This window comes from Pollachius pollachius, assembly GCF_949987615.1.
Source record: "Pollachius pollachius genome assembly, chromosome: 11".
Classification (NCBI taxonomy): Eukaryota; Metazoa; Chordata; class Actinopteri; order Gadiformes; family Gadidae; genus Pollachius; species Pollachius pollachius.
The window spans coordinates 20,104,759-20,130,337 of record NC_136944.1 but is presented as its reverse complement, the minus strand read 5'-3'; the positions used below and the strand labels follow the sequence as shown (position 1 = coordinate 20,130,337).

At 46.1% G+C, this 25,579-nt stretch overlaps 3 protein-coding genes across 4 annotated transcripts; 2 read left to right on the top strand and 1 right to left on the bottom strand.

Moving 5' to 3' along the window:
• Positions 1 to 4,377: 4,377 nt before the first annotated feature.
• On the top strand, positions 4,378 to 9,654 carry LOC307082360 (ethanolamine-phosphate cytidylyltransferase-like). 2 transcript variants are annotated; one of them, XM_079745904.1, is made up of 12 exons: positions 4,378 to 4,466; positions 4,993 to 5,154; positions 5,704 to 5,770; positions 5,920 to 6,004; positions 6,592 to 6,633; positions 7,357 to 7,489; positions 8,057 to 8,139; positions 8,251 to 8,328; positions 8,435 to 8,500; positions 8,611 to 8,676; positions 9,053 to 9,141; positions 9,531 to 9,654. In XM_079745904.1, exons 1-12 carry the CDS (start codon positions 4,385 to 4,387, stop codon positions 9,643 to 9,645), a joined length of 1,068 nt encoding a protein of 355 aa, XP_079602030.1. In that variant the 5' UTR covers positions 4,378 to 4,384; the 3' UTR covers positions 9,646 to 9,654. The 2 variants fall into 2 exon arrangements, with proteins under 2 accessions (XP_079602030.1, XP_079602031.1); XM_079745905.1 differs by having other exon boundaries at positions 6,592 to 6,639.
• A 2,853-nt stretch (positions 9,655 to 12,507) lies between these two features.
• On the top strand, positions 12,508 to 19,529 carry LOC307082655 (guanine nucleotide-binding protein G(o) subunit alpha-like; the record flags this gene model as incomplete). The annotated part of the gene is made up of 10 exons (XM_079746295.1): positions 12,508 to 12,546; positions 12,723 to 12,861; positions 12,943 to 13,034; positions 13,597 to 13,689; positions 14,466 to 14,626; positions 15,852 to 15,980; positions 17,580 to 17,709; positions 17,867 to 17,938; positions 18,439 to 18,526; positions 19,339 to 19,529. 10 exons carry the CDS (start codon positions 12,508 to 12,510, stop codon positions 19,527 to 19,529), a joined length of 1,134 nt encoding a protein of 377 aa, XP_079602421.1.
• Positions 19,530 to 21,278: 1,749 nt separating this feature from the next.
• LOC307082269 (neuropeptide B-like) lies at positions 21,279 to 21,892 on the bottom strand (the record flags this gene model as incomplete). The annotated part of the gene is made up of 2 exons (XM_079745787.1): positions 21,279 to 21,407; positions 21,641 to 21,892. The coding sequence occupies 2 exons, from the start codon at positions 21,890 to 21,892 to the stop codon at positions 21,279 to 21,281; spliced, it is 381 nt and encodes a 126-aa protein (XP_079601913.1).
• Between the last annotated feature and the right edge of the window lie 3,687 nt (positions 21,893 to 25,579).

The following is a 25,579-nucleotide window of genomic DNA, read 5'->3' as shown; positions in this document are numbered from 1 at the left end:
TGTTGTGTATCGTATGGGGAACCTATCAGGACAGGCGTAGTAGAGACCGTTACTATCTGCTGGCATCCCACATAGCGGCTCTGGAATGCGGAATCACGCGTCGAGTGGGAACGCACAGTTGCTCCAGCGCTCACCTCCAGATGAACGCACACCTGTCGGTCATCTGGGCAGCGGGGGGGGGGGGGGGGGGGGGGGGGGGGGGGGGGGGGGGGGGATTGGGTGCTCAACAAGTGAGCACCCAATCAGTTTAGTCACCGTGACGCGCTCAATTCCTGACCCGAGGAGCCTCCTCGATCGATGTGGAGTAATAACTGCGGCCCCTATATTCGATCATATGATAATAACGTAAATAACTAATAACTAATAAATGTTTTTATTTCACATTAGGAAACATTCATTTCGATAGCAGGAGACATAGTTATACTGACATCGAAGCACGTTTGTATTTGCTTTTCAAGCGGGCTAGGTGAATTTTGTCTCCTGATATTAACTCATATTAACGATAAATATACAAGCGATGACTGCCCTACAAATGATTTTCCAGTAAACAACGGGGAAAAGTCTGCCCTTTGAGTGGAGCAACCTCAGCAGCAGAGTGTATGAGTGCACTTAAGGAGTGCAAGAGTACTGAAGTTTATAAACTGCTGAACAACACAGGGAAGCATGTGTTAGTCATCAGGTCACATTGAAAAAGTGGTAGGCCTATATTATAGGGCTTCAGAGCAGGGGTGGGCGAATCCATCCCAAAATATTAATGCTACGGTTCTCCTTCAGAAATGGGGTTCAGGGGGGGGACACTGTTACATGCCTCCATTCCGCACTGAAGCCTCAACATGTTGCCAGACATGTCAACATGTTGATATAACGGATGTTATATTGACTGTGGTTCACATTTTGAGAAGCCCCTCTCGAAGAGAAAAAGGTTGATCGTTTTTATGTGCAGTGTCTGATTCACTGAACATAAGTGAATCACTTTCTGTCGTCCAAAGTTGATGCGCCGGTCCTTTATCAGGCACGTTCATATTTTGCATGTCCTCGTGTATCAGGTAAATAAGTGTGTGGATGATGGCTGGTTCCAGCAGCCTCACCTGGCCGAGCCTGATTGGACGCTGGGTGAGGCTGCACACCTGTTGCACATTAAGTAATCAGTGTGCACAGGTTGAATCAGCCATCCCCACACACACTCAGAGAGATCTGCTGCGTGGCAGTGGAGCACCATTGACATGGTATTACTTGGTATCGGAGCGAAACCACATTTTGCAGTATCGCCCGCCCCTACTTCAGAGCCTGTTGGAGGGTTGGTTGGTTGACGCAGCAGGGCGGAAGACAGTTTAAAGCCTGCATAGTCATGTCACAAACATATTGCCATCCGCCATTATGCCCTATTGAGTCAAACATAATTACCCACAATTCCACATTCAGGATGGAACTTCCTCCAGATGCTGCTAAGTGCAGAAGATATAGGACAGAAATAAACGGTTGAGTTTGCAAGATCATGATTTTCATCGTCATTTCAGCACCCTTTTGAAAAAAGCAGTGTTTCACTTTTGGAAAGAATTCCCAATCATTAAAAAGAGCAAGGAATATGCTTTACTGCACACCAAAAAGATCCCGGATGGCACAACATTTCCTTCAGCTAAACAAAAACCAAACAGGCATTTAGCCCATCCAGCTACATCAGATCTCTCATCATAAGCATCTGCCAACTCAAGTTTGGTCAAATCCAACACCTCACAACCATTGTAAAAATCAGTCACTTCCCAGCTAATCTGGACCTGGAAAAAAATCATCCATGCCTTTTATTTCATCCAGAATCTATAACTGCAATCCACGTTGGTATGTCTCAGACCCATTACAATTTTTAAACGCTGTAGCCAGCCTAGCCTGTTAACCAGAACTCAACAGAGACCCACCACTCCGATCCCTGCAGCAATGCAATCGCTCCCTTTCTACAGAACAGCGTTTTAAAATTCTGCTCCATACCTCTAAAGCCCTGCGTGGTACTGATCCAGTGATCTCTGGGGCCTTGTCTCCCCTTACAACAACAGCACAACCCACAGGACCCAGAACACGGCCTGCTGGCTGTCCAAACGAACTGCCTGAAAATCTGCTGAGTCAGTTGGTGTTTTTTTTGAAAATAGACCAAAAGCATATTTTTACTCGCTTGCCTATGGCCCTTGATACAATGTTTTAAGTTTTTTGGTCACACTTTATCTCCCGTTTGATTGATTTCAGCTTCCTTTGTGCATGCACCTTATTGTGTCATGTTTATCCGTGTCAAATAATCGGTGGAGCACTTCGGTACAAACCTGGTTTGTTTTTGGAAGGCGCCTGTAGAAATAACAACGCATGCGTCTCCATGTTGAATGCGTGCGTGCGGAGACCGGGGATTACCGCGGCTTTCCCTGGTCAGATTCCATCCCTGCGACTGCCTGCTGTGGTTTGATGGAATGTCCAGGAATATTTGGGATGCCGGAATATTAACCGGTGGGGTGAGCTGCAAAGAGATGCAACTGTAAACGAATATCATTGGACCGTTATTGACTGACACACACACACACACACACACACACACACACACACACACACACACACACACACACACACACACACACACACACACACACACACACACGACCACACGCGCGCACACACACCTGCAGTTCATTCAAGCCCGCGGGCCATCACGGAACACGTTGTTTACAACAACATGACCCTTCCCCCCCGCGGTGACATCATCAGAGCGAAGTCAGCGGTACATACATGGCGTGGTTATTTGACCCAGGAAGTAGAGCGTGTCCTCTGCTCCAGGCCCTCACAGGTGACTGGCTTTTATAAAGCGGTTTCCAGTCATCCAGAATTAGAGAGCTATATTACTGTGTACGTGTCTGTATTCCCCAATCCCTCCTCCATGGAACAGGTGATGCGTTGAAAGGGTTTCATGTGGAACAGGGATTTATTTGTTTGCAGGACTATCATGTACTTAGACCGAAATTAGGTGAGGTGCTTGAGAGCTGAAATGATTTACGCAGCCCGAGTCACAGCTCTCTGTTGTGAGGTGTTAATCTCCTCTGGTGACTGGATACTGCCGTCACCAGGACAAAGGTCAGTGTTTCAGTTAACATCCATGCAGGGTGAAGTGAGGTCCGCCCCTGTATCTGCTGATGTGGTGGTCACAGGGCAACGGCGAAGCCATTATAAATGTACTTGGGAAATGATAATGTGTGCCATCATCACATTTTGGGTTGTTCTTGCACTCTTGTACTTTATTTATTGTCCAGAATGATTAGAAGTACGAAAGTCCAGTTGTTATTTTTAGAAACTTGGTTACTCAGAGGTTTTTGCACACTTTTGCCCCTCAGGATAAATGCGTCTGCTTAATGAGCAACTGTAAACGTAAAGTTTCAGTATGCTATTCTTCTTATATATTCTTACAACCTAGTAGGGTGCACTTCTGTAATTCCCTACGGCTGGCCTCTCCGGAGCTACATCTCAGGAGCTCAGGTGTTGTCTGGGTGTCTTCTAACAGACCATAATAATAAATATTTAAACATCAGCAATCAGCATAGTGATCCTTGCTGTGAGAAAGAAATGGGACGGTTAGTTAATCACTCCCAGTGCACACAATGCTTGTGAGAATTTGTTATATCTAAGGGCAAGTTCAGTCCTGTTCAGTCAGGGCACAAAAAAATGCTAAACTAGGACTAAGTGCCATAAGATATGATGGCTATAAAAAGTGAATGTTAAGTTAGCACTCCCCTCAACCCCCCGTATGGTTGTTCACCCCTCCGGGCTGTAATGGAGTAATGCTAGGAGTCTTCGGTGTTGGTAGGGACGCCTCAAAGCTCGGCGCTAGGACGCTTTGTCTTCCATTTACAAAACACACAATGGTCGGCTGCAGGGGGAATCGGGTTTCGATTGAGGTCCTCTCTTGTCACAACTGCCCTTCGATGGATGATTTTTGTGGTGTTGGTTATAGTGTCTGGTTCCACGTTCTAGCCTTGCTTGCCCTGCTTGTTGTGAGTGGTTGTGTCAAAAGGTATTGAGGAATAGGCCTATGGCCATATTGCCTTTAGCACTGTACCGCTCTACTTCGCTTTGTTGCTATTTCTATTCCTATTTATGATCATCCGATTATCTTTAGAAGTTTTGCTACACTATCTGGTGGACGCTACATGAGATATAGATTTGATTCTTTTCTTATCAGTGGCTCCATCCAATGTTACGGTTAATTTAGTGCAGCTAGCTGTCTCTGGAACCTAATCCGATAACAAAGTTCTGGGACTGATAAAGAGATGTACAATTACCACACATATTCTTTCCCTTGTAGATGTATTCCTAACAGATTTTCATCTATTCTTTTGTCTTCTTCTCAAGCTACGACATGGTGCATTACGGCCATTCCAACCAACTCCGCCAGGCCAAGGCCATGGGAGGTTACCTCATCGTTGGAGTTCACACAGACGGTAAGGACCCCCCCTCCACTCCAGATCAGAGCAGAGAACCATCCCATCGCCAAACGTCCCCCATGTAAACACAGTCCCATCTGAACCATTTCAAGCCTCCCATGCGGTTTTCCCGATTCGTTCCCGGGTGCTTCGTGCAGCATCGTACAACGGTAAATAAAAGACTGCATTTATATAGCACTTTTACCCAAAGCGCTTCACAGTATTGCCTGACATTCACCCATTCACACACTGACTGCAGAGTCAGCAATGCAAGGGTGAGGGCGCCTCGCTCGGGGACACCCTCGACCCTCAGCCATAGGAGGAGCCGGGGATTGAACTAGCAACCTTGCGGTTACCAGCCGACCCTCTCCGCCTCCTGAGCTACTGCCGGCCCGTGTAAACCCAGTCCCGTCCGAACCATTTCACTTCTCCCAGACGGTTTTCCCCAGATCCGTTCCCGGGTGTTTTCACGCAGCATCGTACGTACCTGCGCCTCACCGCCGGTGTTTGTACCCCCCCCTCCGTTTGTCTTTACCGTTGCCAGCGGAGATAGCGAAGCACAAGGGCCCGCCGGTGTTCACGCAGGCCGAGCGCTACAAGATGGTGCGCGCCATCAAGTGGGTGGACGAGGTGGTGGAGGGGGCGCCCTACGTCACCACCCTGGACACCCTGGACCGGCACACCTGCGACTTCTGCGTGCACGGAGGTACCGCGCGGTGCACGCGCATACACACACACACGCAGACACGCACACGCACACACGCACACGCACACAGACAGAGGTATTGCACGGGGCCTGCTGTCGGAGCGCTTCTGGGACATGGTCACGCACACACGCGTGCCCTACACTGACACGCACGCACCCACACACACACTAACAAACACACACACACACACACACACACACACACACACACACGGCGCACGTGCACCCATGCAGGCACACACACACACACATACGCGTGCACGTATGCATGCACACACACACACACACACTAACATATACTTGCCTGCAGGCATGCACACACAGACATGCACTATCACGAGTGCTCACACACACACTTAGAAACATACACGCACACATACTAAAAGGCATTTCTTTAACTTTACATTTTGAAGCATCACTCTATTCATGATTGCTGTATGGTGGCCACTAAGCAGCCAGATATTAGAGAACAGCGTGAATGATCCAGTCTCTCTAACTATCCCTACTGTTGGAACAGGCCGACTTACCTGTTGTTGTGGTTGTGTGCAGATGATATAACGCTGACAGTGGACGGGAAGGACACGTATGAGGAGGTGAAGAAGTCGGGGAGATACAGGTGAGCGCCTCCGATCACATTGGGACGTGTTGGGAGACAAGAGGCCGGTGATGTCACCGTGTCGTGACGTCACTGTCGTGATGTCACCGTGTTGTGATGTCACAGTGTTGTGATGTCACTGTGTCGTGACGTCACTGTGTCGTTGGCAGGGAGTGCAAGAGGACTCAGGGAGTCTCGACCACAGATCTGGTCGGCAGGATGCTGCTCATGACCAAAGCCCATCACAGGAACATAGTGAGTCTCTCTTTATCTCTCACTCTGCCTCTCTTTCTCTCTGTCTCTGTCTCTGTCTTTCAGTTTCAGTCTCAGTCTCTCGATCTCTTTATCTATCTCTCTTTGTCTGCCTCTCTCCCTGTGTGTGTGTGTGTGTGTGTGTGTGTGTGTGTGTGTGTGTGTGTGTGTGTGTGTGTGTGTGTGTGTGTGTGTGTGTGTGTGTGCAGTCCTCCCCTGTCCTGATGCAGGATGAGACAGAGGCCCTGTTTCACACTCTGCTGTCTCACACTTTGCTGTCTCACACTCTGCTGTCTCACACTTTTCTGTCTCACACTCTGCTGTCTCCCACTCTGCTGGCTCACACTTTGCTGTCTCACACTCTGCTGTCTCCCGCTCTGCTGTCTCACGCTCTGCTGTCTCACACTCTGCTGTCTCCCACTCTGCTGTCTCACGCTCTGCTGTCTCACGCTCTGCTGTCTCACACTCTGCTGTCTCACACAATGCTGTCTCACGCTCTGCTGTCTCACGCTCTGCTGTCTCACACTCTGCTGTCTCACACTCTGCTGTCTCACACTCTGCTGTCTCACACTCTGCCCTCTCGTCCACAGGACAGCTCCAACTACCAGCAGCACACAGATAACTTTGGAAAGGTTTGTGTCATATTTCCTTTAAATATTCCAAAAGGAATTCTAAGTATTATTATTGTTTTTGTTTTAGTTGTTGTTACTATTACTATTAGTGATACTGTAACTATAACTATTTAAATGTATTGACATGACCCTTATATTTTACTTCCAAAAACAAACTCCATACCAACTCTAGAGTGAGTTCTGGGTCTTTATCATCACAGTTTGGTTACTTGGTTGCCAAAGCTTTTAACAGGACTCAATGGCAAGTATTAGGAAACAAAGGCCGATACTGTGTGCCTACTTTATCTCAAAGCCGAAGGTCTGGCCAGTCAGACAACTGTATAACAACTCTTTAATTAATTCACAGCTTATACAGTAACAAGCTGCTTGCATTTGTATCACACTGTACGCTTTTTTTATTGTTAATATTGAGCATTACTTTTCCATGTTATCAGTGTTGTTTATTATGCCACTGAAACCCACTGGGATCCTGAATTACACTTAATGTGAATACAGATAGAACAAATGTCCGTCCCTGGGTGGATATTTGTGATCGCATCACAGTAGTACCGTTCTCTGGCCACTGGGTGATGCTAGGGTGCCGTTCTCCCACCCCACAATTCGTGAGCGAAAACGGACGAGTGATAAGAAGCTGTTATATCTGCACTGAGTTATCAGCACTGAGTTGTCCCTCAGTGCTCATGCCTCTCCCCTCTCTCCGTCACGGTGGTTGCGTGTGTTCAGAAGGGCCACAGTCCGTGGACGGGCGTGTCCCAGTTCCTGCAGACGTCCCAGAAGATCATCCAGTTCGCCTCAGGTCAGGAGCCTCAGAACGGAGACACCGTCATCTACGTGGCGGGGGCCTTTGACCTTTTCCGTATCCTGGCAACCAGTGACAGATATGCTCCACCTACAGATACGCCCCACCTGTTTGATTTTTGGCATCTGAAGAATTAGTCACTATGGCGATGAACCAAATGAAATGAAAACAAGAGTTTTATTTCAATTGTTGAAATTCCACTGGCTCTCTGACTTGTGACTTCATTGATTTCGATTCTCTCTTCCTCTCTCTCTCTCTCTCTCTCTCTCTCTCTCTCTCTCTCTCACGCTCTCTCTCTCTCTATCTGGCTCTCTGACTTGTGACTTCATTGATTTTGAGTCTCTCTCTCTCTCTCTCTCTCTCTCTCTCTCTCTCTGTCTCTGGCTCTGGCTCTCTGACTCGTGACTTAATTGACTTTGAGTCTAATGAATTTGGGCTGTTGTTGTTCTTCCCTTTATATAAGGTTAAATGTGAGTTTCCCCTCCAAGCTAAATAGTTAAGTAGCTACTCAGGGTTTGGTTTAGTGTGTGTGTGTGTGTGTGTGTGTGTGTGGTGAGGGTGACGACATCGTCTGAGTCGAGCTCTGGATGCGAGCTGTGACCCTTGACCCCCGGCTGCTCCCAGACATCGGGCACGTGGACTTCCTGGAGGCCGTGCACGGGCTGGCGGAGCGGCCGTACATCATCGTGGGGCTGCACTTTGACCAGGTGAGCCCACCGCTCCAACTCAGAGCTTTGACTGAAACACTCCCTGAGTCTGAAGATGGTTACGGTGAGGTTAGCTACATGCACTTAAAAAAGAAATATGTTCTCTTTCAGGAGGTGAACCGCTACAAAGGGAAGAACTACCCCATCATGAATATCCACGAGAGGACGCTGAGCGTGCTCGCCTGCAGGGTGAGTTCTGCAATCTTCTTCCTTCTACGAGAAGACGTGGGCGGTTTGGAGAAACGGTCCAAGTCCCTAACGCGTTGGCTCTGTGTCTGTTCCGCTCCTCACGCAGTACGTCTCAGAGGTGGTGATCGGAGCGCCGTTTGAGGTCACGAAAGATCTGCTCGATCATTTCAAGGTAAATCGAATAACGAATGCATGCATGTGATGGAACAAAAAAAGAAACTCCACCCAGAGGAAGACACCCGCAGAACACCACCGCCGACCCTCGCTCCTTTGTCTTCCCAGGTGGAACTCGTCTGTCACGGCAAAACCAACATCTACCCCTGCGCCGACGGGATGGACCCTTACGCCGTAAGACCCCCGCTTAAGGCTCAGTTAGGGTCCCGCGTCGACGCAACGCCATGACCACGCAGACGCTTCGACGCAGACGTTGACCGGTTTCGGTTTTGCTTCGGGTTTTAGTGGGAGGGCCAATCACGGCCCTCGCTGCTGCGTCCAACCGACGCAAGTGACATGTTTGGGGGGCGCAGGTCAGGCCCTTGCGGGTCCGTAAACCCCCTTGCGTTGCGTCGACGCGAAACCATAACCGAGCCTTTACTCGGGCCGCCGCCGCTATAGGAAGATATCCCTTTATTCCTTCACGTGTTCCTGATTCATTTTGAGTGGAGGAGGCCGGTGGTCGACAGAGCAGAAGGCTGACCCCTCTGTGTGTTCTCTGCTTGTGCAGGAGCCCAGGAGGAGAGGCCTCTGGCGGACGGTCGACAGCGGGAGCAGCCTCACCACGGACGCAATAGTGCAGAGGATCATCAAAAACAGGTGGGCGGCCAGACAGGACCCCGGTAGGACAGCAGGGGGCAGGGGGCAGGGTGACGCTAGGTCAAGTGGAGCCATGGTCAGCCCAATGGTTAACATCAGAGACGTATTAATTGAAGGTATCGGTATTGATTGAGGCAACCGAAGTAGCTATTGTAGGAGCTAAGTAGCTAAGAAGTAGCTAAGTAGCAAGTAGTTTCTCTTCCGGAAATCCGAACCACAGGAGAGACGTATTGCATGCAGTAATATGCCAGAAATACAAGATCCAAAAATATGAATCACTTGTATACTAATTGAAGATCAAACTCTCAAAATAAACAATGAGAGAAAAATTGACGAGACCCCTGCTTAGATGTGTGGTCTTACCCACCTCTTGTCTCCCCCCCCCAAAGGTTGCTATTTGAAGCTAGGAACCAGAAGAAGGAGGCCAAAGAGATCGCCATGATCCAGGCACTGAAGAGACGGGAGGAAGAGAAGACTAAAGAAAGACCTCAGGCAGTGTTGTAGGACCCCCTATAACAGACACACACACACACACACACACACACACACACACACACACACACACACATTATATGTATGTATACATATATATATAACACATATTTATATATATAGGTATGAATATATATATCGTGTTTGTGTGTGTGTGTGGAGAGAACCTGACAAATCCATTGCATTTTAATTGCATACTTTTAAAACTCCTTTGGAGAAAAAGAGGTGCGTCTTAATTCAACAGCCCCGCCCCCCGCCCCCCAAGAAAAAACTTAAATGCAAAAAAATATATATATAAACATACTTTCATCCCCCCCTCAAACACATTCCTGTTAGGGTGGGGTACTACTGTATGTCTTAATACCTGCTACTACATATGCAATTACATGTCATTCAAGTCTGTCATTTACCCTTCATTCATTCATGTATATGTAACAATGTACTTATTTGATTTAACAAGTCAGGCCTAATCGTAGAATGAATCTGTCTAAAAGAGTCTATATTTTAGATATTGTTTTTAGTTGTGTTTTTTCATCAAGTTTTGCCTTTCAAACATTATGATTCAGTCAACGGGCATTTTGTATGCGCAGAAAGGGGTCAAAGGTCGAATCGTTTATTATGGATCAATGAAAAGACACCTCTGTGTGTTTAAAGGGTCCGCTGCTGCTCGACTGACTGGCCTGTAGATGAGCACTGTATCAAACTACTCTGACGTAAAGGCTCCAACTGTGCTTTCACAACAAAACCGAAGTGAACGTTTGGCGTGGCGCGTGTACAAACAAAGTCAATGCAAAGACCCAAATTTCCTGCCCGGTGGCTCAAATGGTGCACTGCGACGTCGCAAATTCGCCTCATTCGCCTGCCGGAGTTTAAATATTTGAACTTTGTTGTGAAGTTCGCTTGATGCTGAATCGGATGCTATGCGGTTTAACTCGAGTAGGATTTTAAATTATTCACTTCGCTTTTGACGTGAACGCATCTTAAAGGGTATCTAAAAACACGAAATTGAGGCGGTTCCAAAAGTTTCCTGTCCTGCTGATCTACTAAGGAGCAAAAAACATTATTTTTAATTGAATACTACAATTATATAAAATCCTTGATGGCTGTTGGTCTTCGTTATGGGCAGAATGGTTTTGAGTGACAGCCTCGTCGGGCAAGAGTAAAACCTATTTGATGGGCCACTTCATGGGACCTCATGTACATAAATAGCTCCAGAATGCACTGACTGTAAACTGCTCAGAACTGGACTTTTCTATTTTCTACATAGAGCAGTTTTGTTTTTAACTACGCAAACGCACACGAGACGTGCACGACCGGCCTTTTGAGTGCAATTCATTCTTTATTTTTATTTGAAAAGAAAAACACTCCTTGTATGGTGATTACACTAGTATATATCACTTAAGTTTTAACAGAATGCTTTTAACATAATATCCTAGTATAGTATGTTACAAATTATTGTGTTGTTGACTTAACCCATCATCTAGACTTGTCATTTTCAAGTTCGGAAGAAGTTAATCAACTTATCAGTCAAAAAGGATGAAATATTATATTTTTTAAAAGGTGTATATTTTGCTGACCACCTTTTCTTTAACTTTGGTTGAATTGTTTTGATTGTTTCAAAGTGTAACTATGTACTGTATTTCAAGTTGGAATGTACTCATTGTAGGCTATACTATGTATGTTATGGAGAAATGCTCAATGACAAATACTGTACACAATGTTGAAGATGACCTACAGTATATTACGACAACAAAAATAACACACACTTAATCTAAACTAAACAGTGTTTGTCATGTCTATGAACGTTGAAAATGTGTTTGGTCATAGATATACATATATATATATTCAACTCATAATGAAGGTAAGCATTGTGGAAGACAATGTCAGGTCACTTTTCAAATAATGATTTCATAAAGATTTCGAAGAAATAATTCTCCTGTGTGCCAACATGAAGCATATGATTGATTGGTTTACTACAATTATATAATAAGGAAGGCGCAACCAAGATTGAAAACACAAAATGGTCCAAGATTGGATAATTGAACACATTATGCAAATATGTTGTCATTCTCCCTTGTTCCTCTGCTGCCTCACCACTAGGGAGCGGCAGAGGTAATAATAATAATAATAATAATAATAATAATAATAATAATAATAATGGATTGAATTTATATAGCGCTTTCTAGACACTCAAAGACACTTTACGGTGAAGGGGGGACCTCACTAACCACCACCAGTGTGTAGCCCCCACTTGGGTGATGCACGGCAGCCAATCTGCGCCAGAACGCTCACCACACACCAGCTTGTGGTGGAGAGTGAGGGAATTAATGAGTCAGCCAATAATACAGGAGGATGATTAGCGGGCCAGATTGAATGAGCCTGGTTGGGCCAGGACACCGGGGAAACCCCTGCTCTTTGCAATAAGTGCCCTGGTATCTTTATGACCTCAGTGAGTCAGGACCTCGGTTTTACATCTCTTCCGAAGGACGGAAGCCACCATGGATGGGGTGCAGGCTTCCATACCGACTGGTCTGCCCTTATGGGTTAGTTCTCATATACACCCACGGCAGGGGCCGGAGCACAAGGCAGAAAATGAAGTGCTGGTATGACTTACAAATATTAAAATGACTAAGTGTATAACATGATAACATAGTTAAATTACAGTGAAACCTAATGAGCTGCGCCGCTAATTGTGTTCGTGAATCGTCAATTAGGCTTGTTTGTGCGCACATGCTCTCAATCAGCCAATTCAGTCTCCTCGACTCCGGGCGTCACTTCGTCTGCTCGTTTCCATCGTGGTCCAAACAATTCTCCGCGGATTACTCAGGGGTTTTGAGGGCACTACGAACCGTGCTAAAAAAAATAAGTGATATCATGTTTCGCTGCCTCCAAATGCTGCCTGGTCCGCTGCAGGTAGCAGTCCTTGGTTCATGTTATGCGTTGCAAGTTATATCAGCCCCCCTTGCTCTTTGAGTTAGGCCTCAGTGTTTCGAATGCTTACTTCATTGATATTGCTGCGCTGTTCTGAATTGTCGATCAGTTTATCGTCAGAACCACTTTAGTAAAAGTAAAATCCACTCGTTCTGCAGATTTGCATGGGACTGTGCCTTCATCAGGTTGTCTCTGAGGAAGACAAGAAGGCTCGAGGACACAGCTCTAAAATAGAGCAAGATCTTAGTGATGAACAGGCCAAACGGGAGACTAATGTTGTCAAAATCCTCCTGCTCGGTGAGTGTTGGCAGGTAGCAAAGATTATTTTATTTTTTTTCGCCAGCGTGCTGCTGGAGCAGTCAAATGTTCTCCTTGCAGGTCCTGCTGAAAGCGGAAAAAGTACGCTCGTCAAACAGATGAAACTCATCCACAGCTGTGGCTTCACCAAACAGGAGCTCACTAGTTTCAAGGTACCCTTCCTCAGTGTCCCTTCCTAAAGTGAGTCATTGGTGGTGAATTATGTAACAAATTTCCACTTTATCCGACTGGTTTGATGCTGTTTCTTGATGCTTTGTTATTCTCGAGGTCTGAAATAAAACCATGATAACTAAGTACCCATGAGCTAATTTGAAAATGCAGCTGGCATTTTATAGAATTCATCAAAACGCGTATAATGAAACCTCGGGGATGGTTATTGACACAATCAGTTGTAACAATGCCCTCTGTACAGGAACTTTTCTCTTTTATCGCAATAATAGTATCAACATGATAAAAGAGAAAAGTTGCTGTTTGTTATTTATACACATTATAGCCTCATTTAGTTTTGTGTTAGGCCCATCACCGATTGGTAAATGTCCCGGGCTCCATAAAGAGTGACTGCTATAACGGGTTGCCTGGAAGCTTCTGCGGTCGTTGTTTCATTATCGCAGTGTGCCGTAAATGAACAGATCCCTCAGGACTTAGAAACGTAGCAACCGGTGCCGTCAGTGCATCGGTGAGGGATAACGACCGGTGTTGTCTCGCTCTCTTCAGCCAGCCATTCTGGACAACCTCCTAACCTCCATGAAGTTTGTTCTCCAAGGCATGGGCATGCTTAGGATCAACCTCTCCAACAAGAACAACAAGGTGAGAGGCCACAGAGTGACAGTACCTTCAGTTCATTCACCCCTCCCTGAGCTCTACCACGCCCCTACACCATGTGGGAGTAATCGCCAAGCGTGGGCTGTGTCAAGCCTTTTTGCAGACAGTAGAAGAAGATGGTGAACGGCCAATTTTGGCTTTTGACAGGACAATAAATACTTATAAAGGGAGTATTTTTCGTGCCCTCTGGGCGGCTAGGGTCAGGCGGATGTCATAAATATATGGCCTGTTAAGCCCTTTGAGACTCCACCTGTGTTGAAGTGTCTCAAATCTGAATTCCACAATTTGACAGAAATGTAACGGATCGCTTGACATGCATTGCATTCTAACGAACCGACTGAGACGCTTTTATCCAAAGCGACTTACAATAAGGACATTTGTCAGAAGAAAGAGAAACAACACATCGCTGTCGGTACAGTAAGGTTGTTCACAGAACCAAGTGCCAAGCACTAACAATTGTTAGCTTAACGGTTAAGGTTAACTTGTTAAAGGTGACATATTATGCCACCAGGTGTGTAGTGGGCATGCCCACCTAGATGTGGGACGGATAGATGAGCAACATTTGCTACAGTCCACTGGGTGGGCTGGCAGACTGATCTATCCAGCGCACATCGAGGTGCACACTTTTGATGCCAGAAGAGGCCTTTTTTCAAAACGGCGTCTAATGGCTAATCCCACTCATACCTGTTGGTGTAATAGGTCCCCTTTTAACGGTTAAGGTTAACCTGTTAAGGAGTCCGGTTGCTTGCTTGTGTTGCCAGGTGCACGCGCGCGCCCTGCTGTCCTGCGCTCAGTGTGTGGGGGAGGACCAGGCGCTGGTCCCCTTCCTGGGCCACGCCTTCTGCTGCCTGTGGGCGGACCAGGGGGTACGGGCGGCCGCGGCCCGGGGCCACGAGTTCCACCTCAACGACTCGGCCGTCTAGTGAGTACGGAGCTCACCTCGACGCCGCGCCACAGGGACCTGAGGCGGTGGACCTGTCAAGTGCTCTGCGAGCTTGTTGCTCGAGGGTCGGTCCACAGCGCCGTGTGTGTGTGTGTGTGTGTGTGTGTGTGTGTGTGTGTGTGTGTGTGTGTGTGTGTGTGTGTGTAAAGAAAATGACAAACGAGAACTATGACTCTCTTAAGGTAGCCAAATGCCTCGTCATCTAATTAGTGACGCGCATGAATGGATGAACGAGATTCACACTGTCCCTACCTACTATCCAGCGAAACCACAGCCAAGGGAACGGGCTTGGCAGAATCAGCGGGGAAAGAAGACCCTGTTGAGCTTGACTTACAGACAAACAGACTGTGTAGTTGTTTAGTTGTTGATTTTGTAACTTAAGCAGCCATATTTATCACTCTGATTCTTAAATCGCTGATATCAGTACAGCTCTGTATGATTTGTTATGTTCTTTATGCGTTCAGTGCTCATGTTACGTAGCGAGTACATTTGAACGATTGAACCCCCATACATGCATACATACGTTTTTGTGTGCTTGCCCTCGGGGATTAGGTAAGAACAGGGCGAGCCAAGTTGGAAGTATCTGTGTAGAGATGATGATCACTTTGACGGTGATAATAAGGCCCGATCACATTTTTAACCATCAAAATACTGCCTTCAAATTTTACCTGCATGTTGTAGAAAAACAGGAAGATATCTTCTTGTTTTTGGTGACTAGCCTGACTGGGTCTTTGATTACACAGTAACACGGTGCCTGGAACACAGTGCTCGGCTCTGGCCCATCCCATGCACCCAGGTCTGTAGTTAGACACGTCAGGGTCGTCATCATCATCATGTGGGATGGGCCGCTATTTCGGAACACTTTCTATAAGAGGGGTTGTTTTTTAGAAGTGACGCAATTTTGGGCATTTTGGCAGTTTTTGATTTTAATGGCGGTATAAACTGCACCTGCAGGTGGTTGAGTTATTGGCTGAATTGGATGTTTTTAGCATGAAGATATTGAAGGCTCAACGGTTTGCTGTATTAACTTGGAAGGGACCATGTTGCAGACTTAGAATGTGATGATTTAAGTAAATTATCCTTTTTGTATCCCGTGTTCAATTATCTTATCCTGGCTTCGGAGGTCTTTGTTTGCGGAATTGGTAGCGGTTTGTGTGGGTGTGTGTGTGTGATGGTCATCTGTTGTGTTCTTGCTGTATTCCAGTTTCTTTGAGGACATGAGTCGGATCGTTGCTCCCAACTACATTCCAACAGAGCAGGACGTCCTGAGAGTGAGGGTACGGTCGTGTGGAATCATCGAGACACAATTTACAGTCAACAACATTATCTTTCGGTAAGATACAGTCTTATTGTGGCCTTGTGTTATACATTGTCGTTGGGAATTCTGACCCAATTCAAATAATTCTTGCTTCAATAACTAACAAATTGAATCCATATTTGGATTCAAAATGTATTTACGATGCTTTAAAGGAAATATATGTCAATGTATTGACATTTTAAATGAGTGAATAACAAAATTCAATCAAATGCAAAATAGTTCTTCCAACAAAACAGCTGTTAAGCCTGATATCTTGTTTTATCCAAAGAAAATCAAATTAACTGCATTCAACCATGAAGATACAACCCCAAAATTGCGAGAATCATGCCGGTAAATAAAATTCATCAAACAATATAATAAAAATATAAGCAAAATAAGCAAATCAATTTATTAAGTGCGATGGAGAAAAAATGGTTGACCAGTAATATATTTTGTTTATTTATCTACCTACTGTTTCCTTAATATGCTTATTTTCCGCATGGCGTTTTGAATGGCACATGCTCTGCAATGTCCCCTCTCCCATGGGTCCTGCTGGCGTGGGCTTCTCAGTCCCCGTGGCCGTTGGGACTTAATGCTCAGTCTGATCCCCAGAGGCAGTGAATCACACCTCTGAAATATTGATGGTGTTCCTCCACCAGGGAACGTATACGCAGAGAGCAACAGACGCATCATCTGACCCCTGAACCCTTCTATCATCCATGGAGGAACATTCGCAGCTTGAAATTCAGGGGAGAGCATCCTCGCATTTCATTCAGTTGCGCCTCTCACACGTTTGCTTTATATGAAAGCATAGGGGTAAAAAAAATTCTGTAGGTTTTTGCTTCTCAGATTGATGCAGAAGCGTGGCCGGATTGTGAATCGAAAGAATAAAGATGTTTTGCATTTTTATCCTGAAAACTAAATCAATGAAAGCAGTTTTAAACAATACCGCCACTATCCTTTTTATATATTATGATTTGGTTCTGTGAGCATTTTTTGGGTTGTTGAGTGAAGTATAGTGACAATGTACTGTTCAGTCATCAAAGCCCATGGTTAAGGATGATTCCCTAGTTTGGCCAAATTGTCGTAAACGTTTGACACGGCCGTCTCAATCTAGCAGCTGGAGGCAATCTGTTCCAAGTGGCTCCCATTTCCTGTGTCAGCCAGACCCGCGGCTGGACTTGGAGTGTTGAAGCACCCCGTTTTATTTATTAATACATTTATACTTTTTTTTTTTTGCGTCAAAATTGTACACATTTTTGAATGTATTCATATCGCAATTTTAAACAATGATACATTTCATGCATTTAAGTCAGGCCAATGTTGGCTTGTAACTGCTCCGAAGAATTGTACTGGAAAAAACGAAACGAATATAACCTTGCAATAGAGAAGTTAATTTCTGGGCCACCTATATTGTACCTATTTTATTTTTATACAATGTGGTCTTTGAATTATAGTAGCGCTAGAGGGAAAGGGGCTAGAAGGCTGTAGTGTGAGAAGAGAACTGCAGAGGAGGCTGACATTCAGAAGGCATTTCATCCCTAGATCTGTACCTTTTTTATGGTCCTTCACATGGTCATATCCCCCTCCTCGGTGAACTCCTCCCGACTGACGCCTGTACTTTCGGCCCCCCAGGATGTACGATGTCGGGGCCCAGCGGAGCCGCAGGACCAAGTGGCTCAGCTGCTTTGACTCGGTCCAGGTCATACTGTTTGTGATCACGCTGAGTGGCTACGACATGACCCTGATCGAAGACCCCTCGGTGGTAGGTCGTTGTCCACATCCTAGGGTGTTGGATAAAAATTGGATAAAAAACGTAACCTCTTGTGGAATTTAGGACTGTCAAAAGTGTGTGTGTGTGTCTCAGTCTTGATGCTTTGCTTTAACTTTTTTGGTACCTTGTTTTTTAACATCTCCATCAGAGTCGACTCACGGAGAGCCTTGAACTTTTCACCGCAGTCTGTGACAATGTCATGTTTCGAAACACTACGATGGTAAGTCCCTGCCCACTCGCCTTTGGACAGCCGCTGTGTCCTGTGGTCATTTGGAAGCACCAGTAGTCTACCTAACCAGTGGTCTACCTAACCAGCAGGAACAAGGCTGTGTGGTGATGTCTCTAAGATCAAGGGGTGCAGGTCGTTCATTGTGCGGTGTGGGGATCCAACAGTGACGGTTGTTCGCGAGGCCAAGGGAGACTCGGGCCTCGGGAACAACGTTAAGAATTGGTGTCAACCCTCTTGTGTAGTTTTTGAAGGGGACCCAGCCAGTCAGATGAGTGGGGGAGAGGTTTATGGGGCTGGCTCTTGTCCATGTGGAGTATCTGACGCCGGCCTTGCCGTGGTTTGGCCGTCGTCAACACCACTCAACCGCGCCCTTCTCGGATCCCCGCGTCCGCTCCCTCGACTATGAAGAGGCCTTCAGAAGCACTCGGTGCCCTTTTGGGGAGCATCCACACAGAGGGTCAATTTGGTGACTTGCATTTTATTTCCTACAGATTCTGTTAATGAACAAAACTGATCTCTTTCGGGAGAAGATCTTGTACTCTGGGAGACACTTGAGATTTTACCTCCCCAGTTATCAAGGTATGTCATCAATGTATTGTGTATCAAGTATGCTTATTGCTACATGTTTTATTTTTTAGGCAGGGAATTAGAATCTACAGTACTTGTGACCTAACATGACTATAAAGACATCTAATTTGACGAATCAACAAAGGTTATTTAGGTTTAGGGCAACCACCATTGCAGGCAAAACACGAGTGTATTCCGGCATTGGGTTTGTTTGTTTAATTGATGAACCAGAGCCGTCAACTTTATGAGGTAAACATTAGTTGTTCCTTCTCAGGAATAGCTTTATAGGCCTTATTCTTGTAGCAGGCATCTGGGTTCAAAATGGTAGTTGGGAGTGGGACACCACGGTGGGAACTGAATGCGGAGCCTTTCCGCAATACTGTGAAAGAATACTGTATTGTGTCATGCTAGGAACACTTTGTAATGATATGCAATGGGATGCAATATAGATGTCCTGAATGTTCCCGTCCTCAAGAAAAACATGTGGGAAGCATCATCTTATTGACAACCCTGAATTCCACACAGGATTTTGCTTGTATCCATACGTCTGGAGACAATCACTTCCCCCCCCCCCCCCCTGCTTCTATTATTCCATACGTTGTCTTCCTCCTGAGAATCTCTCTCGCTTGGTGCGCTCGCTCTTCCTTATAACATTGTGGTTGTGCATGTTTTCAGCCTTCCACACAGCATTACCCAAGCAAGGTCACACTTTCAAACATGATTTATTCATTGAGTTGCTTTAGTTTTGAGGTTAGAAGAAGACACAACTTTCCATGAACCAAATACCCGACCTTCCTACCGTGTATTCCTTCCTGCCCTCCCAGGAGCAGACCGGGACGTGGACGCTGCGGCCCACCACGTCGCCGCCATGTTCGTAGCGTGTAGCAGCAGGCGCGGCGCGCCGGTCTTTCACCACTTCACCACGGCCACAGACACGGCCAACATACAGGTGGTCTTCCAGGTGGCCGTTGATCAGATCATCAAGGGCAGCTTGGCAGCCGTCCCCCTGCTCTAGAGGCCTCTGAACCGGCCTGGGGGTGGAGGGATCGCTCTGAACCGGGCTGGGGGTGGAGGGATCGCTCTGAACCGGCCTGGGGGTGGAGGGATCGCTCTGAACCGGGCTGGGGGTGGAGGGATCACTCTGAACCGGCCTGGGGGTGGAGGGATCGCTCTGAACCGGCCTGGGGGTGGAGGGATCGCTCTGAACCGGGCTGGGGGTGGAGGGATCGCTCTGAACCGGCCTGGGGGTGGAGGGATCGCTCTGAACCGGCCTGGGGGTGGAGGGATCGCTCTGAACCGGGCTGGGGGTGGAGGGATCGCTCTGAACCGGCCTGGGGGTGGAGGGATCGCTCTGAACCGGGCTGGGGGTGGAGGGATCGCTCTGAACCGGCCTGGGGGTGGAGGGATCGCTCTGAATCGGCCTGGGGGTGGAGGGATCACTCTGAACCGGGCTGGGGGTGGAGGGATCGCTCTGAACCGGCCTGGGGGTGGAGGGATCGCTCTGAACCGGGCTGGGGGTGGAGGGATTGCTTTGTTTTTGATCGGTTCAGTCCAGCACCTGTTGATCAAGATTTGGCGCTTTTGTTTTAACGTGGACGTTTGTTGTTTTATGTCGGTTTTGATGATTGTTCAGTCCACGGCCGATGTTTTAGTGTAAACATTTTAATTAATTTTAATAAAATATGTATTTAAGTCTGGCTGTGGGCTGTTGTCATGATTGATAAGGATGAAATGAAAAGCATTAGAAAAAGGAACAATGATCAGTAAGTTGGAGTGTTTAAGGTCTGGGTCCAGCCGGGACTCACTGCTGGGCAGGCGAGAGTCCTCACGGTTTCATTCAGCGTACAATGAAGCCCACAAACAAAGCGGGACCCCTTATCTGCGTTCAAAATGTGTCGGATAAGCCAGGGAGGAGACGTAGAACTTTTTTAATTTCAGTTCCAACATGGTTTACCTTATCTTCCCTTGCCCGGATAGCCTACGCTTCATGTTACGAGTGACCTGTGTTTATCCCACGATGCTGCCTCTGTTTACGGGTTGATTAATAATAAGCCAGTTTGTGAAGGGTGTTGGCCCGCTAAAAGTAGGACCATGTTTGTAATTGGTCCGGCTAATCAATAGCCCCATTTGGCCAATTAGGTGTGGGGTCACTCCCGGTAGTAAAGTAGTAGTAATCCTGCTTTATAAGCTCAAATCAGGGAAAGGCTTTTTTTGCATAAATATTTTTTATTATGTCAATCAGGAAAACATTTGTGATCAATTTGACTCTACACACTGGATGTAAAAAAAAAAAAACAAAAACAAACAAGCGTTGGAGCAAATTACGGATTTGTTTGACCAAGGGTCACCAAATCCGTCGTTTGCTTTATTGTAGTGTTTGTTTTTTGTTTTTTTAAAACAAGATGCACTGAAAGACCATAACACATTTTTTCAACTTTGCCCACATACGCTTATTTAAGAATATAAATATAGGGGTTTTCGTGCTGTTTAATTTGTCAAATTGAAGCTATTCAGATGGGGTTAAATGTGTTCATATTTAACGATTGATCACTTACCATCGAGTCACAATGTAGCCTGTACTATAGGATAAACACTTCAAAAGAGGCAGGTTTTTATGCAATATGATTTTATTTGGTGAACTTGGATAACATATTTACAATGGTATACATTTCATACAAAAATTAAGCCAAATTGTTATTGTGAAATGTTGAGTTAAAGATTGTGAGGCACCATGCACCTACTAGTGGTTTTCCGGACGAAACCACTAGTCCTCCATACAATCCAAGGAATCCAGAGAAAGGTACACCTCCGCCTTGCACTTGAAAATCCCCTTGACCTTCTCGTAGAGTTCGCAGTTTTTCAGGTTTGGCGTGACCTCTTTGATGCAGACAGGCTGATGGGAGAGAGAGCGCACACATTAACGGATCACAACGGCGTTTCACGAAACCCATCCGCTCACCCGACCTACTGCTCATAACTTTTACCACCAATTTTATAATCGTACAGGCATCTAAACATTCATACATTGGGGAGACCCCAAATTCAGTGTCGCCCAAGAGTCGTGCCGAGTTCTCAGCTCCCTCTGTACAGCCACCTCTGATGCCGGATTAAAAAACGAAAGCTTACCATGGGCTTCAGGATAAAGTTCTGACGACTGGATTCCGAGAGCACCGCGTTTTCCGTCGTCTCTGCGCTGTCGGACAGTTCAGGCTCGGCCCTCCTCATGTACGGGGACCTCAGGATTCCGGAGAGCAAGCCCGACGCCCGGCCCACCGAGTAGTAGCTCGGACCGGACACCTGTTTGTACCACGCGTACGACGGACTGCGAGACACCAGCATGGAGACGACCATGATGCCATAAACCACCTTGATGTTCATATCGAGTGGATCGATGTTCGTATGAGTGCAGGGCTCCTCGTTGTGATCCACTCGTTGTGGTGGAGGACTTCTTATATCCTAGGGAGCCCGTGATTGCCTTCATATTTATTTCGTCCTCACAAAAAAAAACCGGGGTGATTCATCTCGCCTCCTGCGGGACTTCCTCTGTGGATGTATCTCCTTTTTTTTTTTTACAAACTGAATCCCTAGGGTTTTTTAGGACTGTCTGACAGTAAGATGAGGATGATCATGATGCATTTGGCCTATTTTGTTCGGATTGTAGATGGGACATTGGAAGGGGAGCGCGCGCGCGCGCGTGTGTGTGTGTGTGTTTCTCTTCTGCATAAATCGGTATGATTAATTAATGGTGTGTCATTGACTTCACCAGCACTAACATCAGGAGCGTCGCTAGCGATTTAAAACATTCGGGGCTGTAGCCAAGTGGTTTAAAAACGGGGGTTCGGGGTTTTTGAATTTGAAAATCGGGCTGATGAACATGCAATTGTAACGTAGTTTGAGAAGTAAGGGAAAGACAAATCGTCATGTCTGACTCACGTCGGGGCAGTAGGTTAATGTTTACGTTAAGGGTAGGAAAGTGCACCACATACACCAGCAGCCAAAATGAGGCATTACAAAAGCCTATAGCCAAATAAACACTGTCATGCGCCTATCCGGTGTCAAGTGGACCGGGTTGAATTCACTCTGCAGGTCTCCTGAATCTGTGCAAACTAGAGCAGCACTAAACAGCAATATCAACCTGATGCGCTTTGCATAGAGAATCAAATTTGCAACATTTTGCAACAAATGATTCTAAATCTGCCCATAAATGTACAAGTCAGAATTTTGCGGTTTTCACTGGCTACAAATATTGCAGTCAGTTGTGAAATTTTCTGAACAAAATGTCAATAATTGTTCATTGTTCTGTGGCTGCTGGAAGAAGCAAACACTACGGGGCTATTTTCATCGTTACGTTTATTTTGTTTTTTTTCGACGGCACAGCGATCCGGGGCTATTCCCAAAAGATCCAGGGCTATAGCCTCGAATGCCCAGGTCTAACGACGCGCCTGACTAACATCAACGATAGTCTAGCGTATACCAAGTTATTTAATTATTCCCACTAATCGGTCACTGGTTCTGATAAAACTTTAATTGGCCTGTCTTTGTTTTAAAAATAGGCCTACTGTGAGTGAAATGCCTGCCGCATGTGGTGTGGTCACAACTCAATTCAGACATATTCTAAATAGTTTGTGCAAATTCACAAAAGGTTATCAATCTTCCACCAATGGCGGACAAAACATCGTTTGTATCCTAACACAGTGCAAAAAGGCTGTATGCTGTCTTGGCATGGCAGCAGCTGGATATTGCACTGAGTGGATAAAATAACCAGCATGTTGTATAAGAGGGCAATGCACAAATAGTGACAACAAACACACAAACCAGCCACGAAGGGCAATCTGTACTTCAACCCCGCACTCTGAAAAACCACACTAAAGCATCGATCTAAATCAAACTAATATAAAAAGACATTGGCTATTCAATGATATTATGATGATATTATGATATTATAATATTTAGCCTATTCTTCAATAAGTTTGATTCGTTTTTTTCTGTGGGACTATGTTTGCTTTCTCGTTTAAATGACCTTGGGTGAAATGATAGTAGTAGGACTATCACAGAATAAGATGAAATGTAGACTTGAAAACAAATCGGTCTCAGTTTCTGATTCAAATGGTGAAGTAGCTCATTTCCTGGAGAGGTTGATATGTTTGAACATTTAGTGTACTAGTGGCCTCTAGTGAAATTATAGGAGTACTACAGGTACATCAAACGTTTACAAACGTTCATATAGGCCTACAATGATATGCTATAATGACTGGATGTGTTTTGTGTTTTTTCCACTGCAGATTTGAACAATAAGGTGAACTTTATCTTATTTGGTATATGGAAGAGACTCAGTAAGTGTAGGGGAGACCGGGTATGGTGTAACACGGGGTGAGTTGTAACACCACCAATTCCACCAATCAGGGATAAGATATGAGCCATGTGACATCTCAGTTTCAGTTCCTTTTCGGTCACTAATGGAAATTTTCAAGTAATTGGCGCCATTTTTCAAGGAGTTAGGAGACAAATCGAAATTTTGAGGTAAGAAGGTAACTTTTTTTTATCGTTTGTTTTCTAGTACTTTTACCGTTGTAGATAAAGTTGTATGAGTCATATGAGGTCAAACTATAGTTTCTCAAGTAAAGTGGTATTATCCCTTGCTAATGTCAAAGCACCATGCCAATACAGCTAGTTTAGTATTGGATGACAGGGCGGGGTAGGTTGTAACGCATGTTTTGAAAGTGTTACAACCATCCCTGTACATAAAAAGTCAATATTCTTTGTGATTTTAATAATTCTACGGAATGCCTAGAACATGGGTGAGGAAACCTGATCGTGGAGTGGATGCCCAGATACTGAAAAGAGCAGCAGAGGAAGTTAATAATGGAACATCTGTCAGGGCGGTGGCAAAAAAGCATGGTATCTGCCATGTTGCGCTTAATAGATATTGGAAGAAGTTTAAACTTCTTAATGGGGTCATATCATACCACCAGGTGTGAGTGTGATTAGCCATTACAAGCCGTTTTCAAAATGTGCAGCATTGTGACATCACAGGTGGGCGTGTCCATCTAGATGTGTGACGGATAGATGGACACGCCAACCTGTGATGTCACAATGCTGCACATTTTCAAACCTGCTTGTAATGGCTAATCACACTCACACCTGGTGGTATGAGATGTCCCCTTTAAAGATCAGGGATCCCGGGACCTTCCTCGGGTAGGATACGTCAGTCCAAACCAAGTCTTCGGCAGAGAGCAGGAGGATCTATTGGCGGAGTACATTAGCCAGGCAGCTGATATATACTTTGGGCTAACTCCACGCGAACTCAGACTTCCTGTTATGCTTTTGCATAGGACAGAAAGTTTGCATATCAGCTAGCCGTGCGTTTCCAAATAAATCCTCCTGAAACCTGGGACGATAAGCTGATGGCGGGGCCTGACTGGTTCAGCACTCTTCTGAAACAACACCCCAGACTATTTCTCTATCTATTAGGTGTCCACAGGCAACAAGCCTTTCAAGGACGACAAATTTCAACAAGACAAATGTCGAGCTCTTCTTCAGTCGCCTGGGGGAGGCAAAAGAAAAGAACCGCTTCGATGGTTCCGACATTTGGAACATGGACGAGACAGGCGTCCCAACTGTGCAGGCACCATCCCGAGTGGTAGCGCGCCGGGGGGTCAAGCAGGTTGGAGCCATGACGTCGGGTGAGAGAGTCACATTAGTGTAAGTCGCATACGCAGCCATAAGCTCAAGCCACTTGATCGCAGTGTCTTTGGTCCATTTAAGAAAATGGTGAATGCGGCCAGTGATGACTGGATGAGGATGAATCCAGGCAAACCAATGACAATTTACAACATTCCAGGGATCGTGAGGAACGCCCTACCCAAGGCCGCAACACAAAGGAACATTCAGGCAGGCTTCCAGTGCACAGGCATATGGCCTTAACATCCGAACAACTTTCAGGACTGTGACTTTGCGCCCTCCCAGGTCACCGATCGTCCTGACCCAGCTGAGGCTCTCCTGCCGCCAGGCTCCTCACCTGCTCACCTGCCGCCAGGCTCCTCACCTGCTCACCTGCCACCAGGC

Coding starts and splice junctions, on each gene's coding strand:
- LOC307082360 (XM_079745905.1), top strand. CDS start 4,385: ATGGTGCATTACGGCCATTCCAACCAACTCCGCCAGGCCAAGGCCATG. Junction 6,005..6,591: donor AAGCCCATCACAGGAACATA/GTGAGTCTCTCT, acceptor TCTCGTCCACAG/GACAGCTCCAACTACCAGCA. Junction 8,140..8,250: donor TGGGGCTGCACTTTGACCAG/GTGAGCCCACCG, acceptor GTTCTCTTTCAG/GAGGTGAACCGCTACAAAGG.